The sequence below is a fragment of the Morone saxatilis genome, unplaced genomic scaffold, assembly GCF_004916995.1.
Source record: "Morone saxatilis isolate NCDOM2014 unplaced genomic scaffold, NCSU_SB_2.0 Contig1, whole genome shotgun sequence".
NCBI classification, from domain to species: Eukaryota; Metazoa; Chordata; class Actinopteri; family Moronidae; genus Morone; species Morone saxatilis.
Genome location: NW_023339651.1, coordinates 428446 through 437112, shown reverse-complemented (window position 1 = coordinate 437112; position 8667 = coordinate 428446). Strand labels below are relative to the sequence as shown.

The window sequence follows — 8667 nt, the reverse complement described above, 5'->3', positions numbered from 1 at the left end:
GAGGAGTCTTTCTGCCATGAAGGTGCTCTTGCTGCTCGGGTACAGTGTGTCTGTAGAGAAGGTGAGAGACATTGTCAACAAGATAGAACTCGAAGCCTGCACAGCATCCTCCTCTCCCTGCAAAGCGGTCATCAGATGTGCCAGTCCTCCCCAACCCCAGACATCACCGGGCCTCTCCTGATTCAGTTTATTTTAGATCTGTTAGTGACAGGAGAAGATGCACTGGCGCCACCCAAAGCAAACTGATAGAAGCATCCTCAGGCATGCGTCCGGAAGACAGATGTTAACAAGCCTATGCAAGCCTCCTTAAAGTCAGCTTTGCGGCCCCTTCCCTTGTAAGAACCCGCCTTGGTAGTTCTGGCCAGTCCAACGATGGCAACCTTGTTTATATTTAAGTAGCACCTCCCAAGGTAGCTTAACGTCCCCTCCCCACCCAACCAGTGTCCATGGGGACGCCCCCTGGATGAAACAGGAGGGAGTGCACCAGGTCTCTTTCTCCTCCCCTCCAGATCCATGTCCAGCTCCTGCCAAGTGGTCTGCCCCACCTCCAAGTGACCAACAGTTGTCCACCCAACCAAGTTCTATATTATCTAACCCCAATCAAACCTCTTTTCAATACCAACCGAAATTTGTCATATTGCTGAGTCATCAAGAAACTTCCTGAAGGTGGCAGGATGGTGACTAATTATACTGTAAAAAAGAAAAAATTGAGAAAAAACTAAAAAAGTCGTCTTCCCATAAATCTATATTCAGATCTTAGGTCCAGTATTGAAATAAACTTTTTTTAAAACCTTGAATAGTTTTGTTCCTGCTGGCCCCCAACCTATTACTGCGTATATTCTGTAACCTGTAGTATTAAACTGCTCTTACCACCAGTAACTGCAGGGGCCACCAAATTAACCAGGACTGAGTTTTCAGGCCCGGGTTAATTAGCCACGGTGGCCAAACTGGCACATTTACAGAAATGTCCATGAACACGCACTGTAACTTTAAACTGTATAAATAAAAAAATAATACATTACATTACAAGGAGGGCAGTTGTTTCATTGTAACATAATCAGATCATGATAAGATTAGTCTTGTTTATGCACATTACACTCTCTATGCTGCCCCCTCATGGGCCAAGATTAAAAAGATAAACTTATATAGCTTCAGGTTACCTATAATGATCATATGCAGATATTACTTATATATTGTTCTATCTGCTTACAACTACAAGGACTAAGGACCCCAAGATAATCCTACAACCAAACACTAAAACAACCTAAAAGACTGCTGGAACCCTCTCGATCGATCACCAAATAATAAGCATCAGAACCCTTAGCCCCAAGAAACTCCTCAGTTGTTAAATACATTAATAAACTTACAGTGTATTATATACTTGTATAAATGTACTGTACTGTACTGTAGTAAAGAGTTACCACATTTACTCGAGGACCACTTACTTGTTTTGTCTGGAGCTTTCAGCAGCATCTTCCAGTCTTCCCCAGACAATGGAGTTAGTGAACACAACATCCTCTTGGTATTCATCCATCAGTATTGATATTCAACATCTGAGCTTCTGCTACTCAAGTCGAGTCAGCTAAATTTACAAACCAAATAATGATATTCCAAGGGATCTTTACTCAAAGGTGAGTGAGTTATCAATAACCAAGTCTGATTTACTCAAATTTAAGTCATAGATACTGAAGTTTAAATTTAAGTCTGTGTCATCAATATTCAAATTGGAGTAACATTCCAGTAATATTAAAGTTATGATCCAGAAATATCCAAGAGAACTGAACCAGTCAAGATAAGACTATCAAATTTGTTCTGCTCAGTGATTTTATGTCCTTTAAGGATGTTGACCCACAATTCAACACTGACTCTATAACAAAAAAAAAAGTTTTATTTTTTTAGCGTTAAGATGAACAGGAGCTCCTGTCACAGCTCGGTCTCTCTTCACTTCCTCCTGAAGCAGCTCACAATTGGAAAGAAGGTTTCTAATACTTTGTAGATGTCAGCTTCTGTTTTAGCTCCTGGAATTTAACACAAGACTTCAACATTAGAGCTTTATTTATACTCACAATGAAGTTAACAAATATTCTAGCAATTAAGAGATGTAAGAACAAGTTGGTAAAGTCAGGGAAGAACATAGGAGACAGAATCATGTTCATGATCATAGAATCTCCTAACGGAACACTGGAGCTATAAGGGACCTCTTGACCCTCCTCAGGGACCACACAAAGTACCTGAGGACTTAAGGAGTCTAAGAACCTCCTAACAGACCTTTATAACCTCTTGCAACCATCAGAAAGTACCGCAAGACCATGTTTAATAACCCTTAAAACTAAATACCCATTCAACTGCTTCAGTGACCACTGAAACATCCTAAAGGAACACTACAACCACCTAGAACAGCCTAAAAAAGAGAAGACTTATGGGGCCTCTAGTACCTCTTTGATGGCCACAAAAAGTACAAGAGCTAAGAATCCTTGGTGAACACCAGAACTTTCACAAAAGCCACCACTTCTATCTAAGGATCTCCAAAACATTTATAACTACTTAAAGGATGTCCTCCTCAATAACCTCAAGAACTTCTTAAAGAAACACTAGAACTACCTAAATGACTCCTAGAACTTTGACAATCTCTCCAAGAACGACTTGCAGGACCTCTAGATCCACATAATAAGCAGACACATATAAAATGATCAGAACCTCCTCAGTGATCTCTTGACTGTCTAGGGGACTCTAGGACTATGTAAAGGACGCAAATAATTACCTTAGTTTCAAATACCACCTAGAACCCCCCAGAGGTATACTAGAAATACCTACTGGACCCCTATGACCTCTACTTTGCTGATTGAACCTCCTTAAGGAACAAAAATAATTTCTACAAGTAATACCTACAGGGCTCCCTGAACCTTTCATTGGAACACTAGAACTACCTAGTACTACTTTAGTATCCTCACTGAACATAGGAACCATCCAATCGGACACTAGAACTACCTAAAGGACTTCTGGAACTTTCTAGCTCTGTCCAGGAGTGACTTAAAGGACCTCTAGAGCCAAATAATAAGCATACCCAAATGAAGCAACCACTAAACCCTCCTTAATGAACACTAACACTATGTGAGGGACTTCCAGAATTCCTGCAGTGAACTACTAGATTTACCTAAAGGACGCATATAATACCCTCAGTTTCTACAAATACTACCTAGAACCTTTCAGGGAAACATCATAACTACCAAGGGGACAATCCTGAGTGACCATTAGAACACTCCAAAGGTACACTAGAACTAGCTAAAGGACCCCTACCACCTCTCTAACTCCCCACAAGAACCTCTTTAAGGAACCCTATAACTACTTGAAGGTCCGGTGTGTTGAATTTAGTGGCGGTGTAGTTGCAGATTGCAACTCCCTCGATTCACCCCCCCCTTCCAAGGGTGAGGGAGAAACTACGGTGACCACAAACAAGCAAAAATGCAAATGGCCCTCAGATTAGAGGCCAGTGTTTGGATTTTCCACTTACTGGGCTACTCGTATGACATCCCAGATGGTGGTTCAACATGGCAGCCTGCATGTAAGGCGACCTATAGAGGACCCATAAAATGTTCTTAGTTTCAATAAGTAATACCTACACAGCTCCTAGAACCATGGGTGTGTGGACAAAAACAGAGCTCAGTTACCACTCAAAGACATTTTCCCAGATGAAAAGATGGACACAGTGATACCAGGCACCCCCTTGTAGTGGAGGCCAGGAAACAGCTCGGGTTCATAACTGGGGAGAATGAAAAACACAGAAATCCTGACTTAGAATTTGCAATCAAATGTTGTTTAAATTGAAACTTCACTAATGATCCATTAAAAAGACATCAGCAGCACATAAACACTACATCCTGTCAGCAGCGCAAGCTCATACATTTGGGGTGGCTGTGGCTCAGAGGTAGAGCGGTAGATCCACCATCTTTGTGCTCAACTAAACTTTAAAAAATACTTTACAAGAAGTGTACTTTTATGGGAATCTTCAATAGGACAAAATGCATTCAGATGGGAGATTGTGGCTAACCACAGCCAGTGTCTCCTGACCTGCAGTCGTGATGGTGGGCAAGTCGCTCTAAACTGACTGGGAAGCTGTTGCAACTGGCAACCAGGTTATGGATCTTGAAGTTCAGAAAGCGGGCAGGGAAGCCCAACTTCTGCACTATGCGGGCGTACTTTCTGGCCGCCAGCTGTGACCCCTCCACACTACACAGAGGAGAGGAGGAAGGGTTCATACACTGTCCTGACAATAGTCCACAGTTACTGGAGATGAGTTCAGACAGACCTTTTGGCTCCTGTACAGACAATATTCCCAGATTTGTAGATCAGTGCTGTGGTTCTCGGCTCACGGATCCTCATGATGAGCGCCTTGTAAGTCTGAAACACAACAGGAAGACTTAGGAACAACAAGCTGCTTTAAAGGTTGTTTTCCAGATATCAGTTTGCCTCAACTTGGACTACAAGACATAGATTTAAAGTTGACACACTATTTCAATTGTTCTCTAAAAACGCATATATTTCTCCAGTGTAGTTCGAAGAACGGCAAGTGAGACCAAAAGTCTTAAGGCTGGTTCTGTAGAGATACATGACTACCAAATCTCAATACTGTGTCCTGCGTGTCAAACACACTGGTTGGTTGTTCCTCCTCCTACAGTACAATGTCGTCCTTGGTCCAGACAGCCATACTTATATACTTTACCGCCTCCTTCTTGTTTTGGTGCCGTTTACTATGTTGGTAACTAGGTTAGCTAGCTAGTTAGCTGTTGGACTGTGAGCTATGGAGCAGGGGTGTAGTGGAGGTAAACTCAGTTAACCACCTCTTTGAAATGAAGCCAGAGTTTACTCATCTAGAGCTCGAGATCTGCTTGACTCCATTTTTTCTGTTTCTGGTGGCGGGCGCTGACAGTCGAGGCCACATCTGAAGTGATGTGTCTCAATGGGGGTGCTTTTGCCAGCTTTTTTTTATTTCACCCGAAAATGGTTCTATAAATTGTTGGAAATTACCTCATTAAGTAGAATCTCCTGTTTTCAGGTTTCTGTACCTTTGGGTTGTACTCTACATTCCACGCTTTGCAAGCAATTACGTTCAGGTCCAGACAGCAGCCCAGCTTCACTGTAGAGGTCACGTTCCTGCACACAAAGACGCTGACTTTTACAACAACACAGGAATTCGGCATGATGATACAAATTCGGTAAAAGCGTATATTGAAGCCGCAGTACAGTCAGTGACCTGAGGAGAGTCATGTGATGTGATCTAAAGCTCCAGAACAGCTACTAAATTAACCTTACTGTATCTGTGGGAGGATTTCTGGCATCACGGGGGTCGTGGGACGAACGGGGGAGGTGTCCAGCTCCGTCATGGGCAAACTAACTGTTCCTGCTGAGGAATTCTGGGAGTTGTAGTCTGTACTGCTGTCTGGGAACAGGAGGACAGTTGTGTTCTCTGCTGTTGGTTCAGTGTTTGGATCAGTGTTGCTGTTGTTGCTGCAGTACCTGCATCGTCCTCGTAGAGCTCATCGGGCAGTAAGCTGAAGAACAGCTCGTCTCCCGACTCTTCGTTCACTTCCTGTTTCTCCATCTTTGAGGGGTCCTGCAGCGCGAAAGTGAATCAGAACTGAAGTAAACCAACAATGCATTGATCCTACTTATAACACCTGTCTGTGTATCCAAAGAGCACCAACTGTGGATGAAAATACTCCTTAATGTTTAAGAAAAACTACAGTTGAGTCAGGAAATTACTGAACCTTTTACGAAAATGAAACTACAAATGAGTTTTTCTGTCTTCAGTCACTACGATTATAATGCTTCAGACACGGGAAACTGCACCATCAGTGTACTTTGTGGCCGAAATCAGGTAATCAATCTAATTTGGATTTAGACTGAACAGACGATGAAGTGAACGACTAAACAGTTTCTGACCTTGTAGAAATTCATATTTTTCTTCTAAATGTTTGTTTTATTTTGCATCCATGTTTGATCCATTTGTTAAAACAGAGTTAGCGTTCCTCCTGTGAGTGTTTTTTTCCTCTTTGACTAAAAGCAGTGACCTCATATTACAGATTATATGAATATTAGAGGCTGTAGAAATCGTGGGCAGGTCTGAGGATGATCCAGAATGAACCGACCCTTTAACAGCTTTTACTCACGTTTATAATGAAGTTATCAAAGTACCGGTCCAGCGCCGACTCGTCCATCTGCAGAGGCTTTCAAGGCACTTTAAAGGAACTTAATAAACTTATAAAGTTATAAGGTATGACTCTGGGACACTGCGTTATATTAACGCTTACATTCAAACAGGTCATGAGAACACTGTTGCTAGGTGACAAAGACGAACATTACCTTGTCCTTTTTCAAAAATATCAATAACAATTTTGGAGTTGGAGGTTAGAAAAGTAATCTCTGGTGTCAGTACCTCACAAATACCTGGTCGGGTCTAATAAATGGAGAGAGTTCAAATGGAAAGTCATGACAAGATCCTTCAGGAACCAATAAGAGCTAATGAGTGTATATACATATAACTCTTATTCTATGTTTTCATTATGTTTTGTATTTTTTTATTTTATTTAATGTGCGTTTTCTTATCTGTTGGGTTGTATCTGGAGCTGCTGTAAAATCAACTTTATTGATCCACAGTGTGGGATCAATAAAGTCTATCTTATCTTAAATTTAAGAAATAATAATAAAAGATGTATTGATTCATTTTGTTTGCATGGAGAAACATTTTATTAAATTAACACTGAAGATCTCAAAGCAGCTGGAGATTCTGTAGAAACTGTAAACTGCATGTATGGAAGTAAAATAATAAATAAAGTTATAACTTTATTTTACTTGCAGAAATGATCAACTGACAAACATTAAAGGAATATTTTATTTCTCTTTCTTTCTGAGACGTCAACACCTCAAACTCATCTTTTATTACCCCAAAACATGCTTTAATTTGACCTTTTTTAAAGTCATTCTGTCGTATTATTTCTGTTTTTAATTGAGCTATACCTCTCATGTCTTGGTGAACTTTAGATCAATAATAATAAGTTTTACTTCACTAAGAAAAAATAAAGTCATAAAATCATTTAAAAAGAAAATAACTGTTAAAAGTTTTACTCTGCTTTCCTTCCTGACTGATGAGCCCAGACTGACACCTGGTGGTGGAAAGAGGAACATAATCAACTATCTCTCATACTAACACTAATACAACAACAACAATAACAATAATTATAATAACTAATGTAAATAAACTTTATGAAACAGCACTACCGATCCACAGTGAACCAGCAGACAGTGAGGGACGATTACTGATAATAATAAAAATAAACATATAAATACAGTTATTATGTCCGACTGCATCATTACAACATAAACAGTCTCTGATCTCTCCATCACTTCATACTTCCTCTTTTCTTCTGTCCTCCCCTCGTCCTTTCTTTTCATCCTTTCTCTTTCTTTCCCCTTCCTCCTTTATATCAAATATTCATTAATCTATTTCCTTCTCTTCCCTTCTTTGAATCATTTTCTCCTTCCTATATATTTCTTTCTTTCCATTGTCCTTCCCTCCTTCTTTCATTCACTTCCCATTATCTTTCCTTCCTCTTCCTCCTCTCTCTTTAAATCACTTTCCAGTGTTTTCCTTCCTCATTCCTTCAGTCATTCCTCACATTTTTCCATCCTTCTTTCTTTACTTCCTTTTTAAATTGTCCTCCTCCCTTCTCATGTTTTACTTTCTTTACTTTACTTTTCTTTCTTTCTTTCCTACCCACCATTTATCTCCCTCTATCCCATCTCTCTTATCTTTTTTTTGGATCTCTTTCCATTACTTTCTTTCCTCCTTCCGATCCATCTTCCTTTCCATGTTTCCATCCATCCTCCCTCCTTCTTTCACACACTTCCTTCCTTCCTTTATATTCTGTATTTCCTCCTTTAACTGGAGACAGATTACAGTAAAACTTCATTGTACTTTAACTACTTTTAAGCCCTTTACTGTCACTATAATCTATTTAATTACTCATTTGATAAACTGTCTCATTATAATAACTTTACCGCCCCCCCTCCTCCTCCCGGTTAATTGCTGCTCAGTGTGAGTCAGCCCGGGACCGAGGCTCGGCCCTCCCAGATGTGGGACTGGGCGTCAGTGCGGTGGGTGAACCGCAGTGAAACCTGAGCCGCTCCGGCCTGCAGCCCCGCTGTATTTCGGGATGTTCTCCACGGAGCAGGACAAAGACACGTTACCAGGCGGGAGCCCAGTCTGATGTCCCTGCGCCGGGAGCCGAAGGACCGACATTGTTCCTGCGGAAGAAGGAGGACTCAGAGACGGTAAAGTAGTGCTCGGTTCCCGGCTGCTTCTGTCGCCTCTCCGCGGCCGTTAGGAGGCGGATTAACGGACACACTGCTGCAGTCGGTCGGTCGGTTCTGGAGCTGGAGGACAGCTGACTGGACGGGTTCTGGTTTGAGGAGGTTTTAGGGCGTTAAACGGACCGGTGTGTCGGTACCAGCGTGCTGCTTTAATGAGTGTCACCGGGCGGACTGACCACAACAGAAGCCACGTGTGGTCTCCCGTTAGCGCCATCTGTCCTCCATCAGCCACCGTCCGGTTCATTAACGTTAACCCAACCGGCAGCTTAATTACTGCCGTTAGTGTCCGGTATTATCACA

At 41.6% G+C, this 8667-nt stretch overlaps 1 protein-coding gene across 1 annotated transcript; it reads right to left on the bottom strand.

Moving 5' to 3' along the window:
• Positions 1–1925: 1925 nt before the first annotated feature.
• Positions 1926–5599, bottom strand: LOC118333278 (TATA-box-binding protein-like). Its single transcript, XM_035668852.1, has 7 exons — positions 5515–5599; positions 5311–5437; positions 5064–5151; positions 4307–4398; positions 4069–4227; positions 3669–3760; positions 1926–2018 (listed from the first exon to the last, which is right to left on the bottom strand). The coding sequence occupies exons 1-7, from the start codon at positions 5597–5599 to the stop codon at positions 1942–1944; spliced, it is 720 nt and encodes a 239-aa protein (XP_035524745.1). The 3' UTR covers positions 1926–1941.
• Between the last annotated feature and the right edge of the window lie 3068 nt (positions 5600–8667).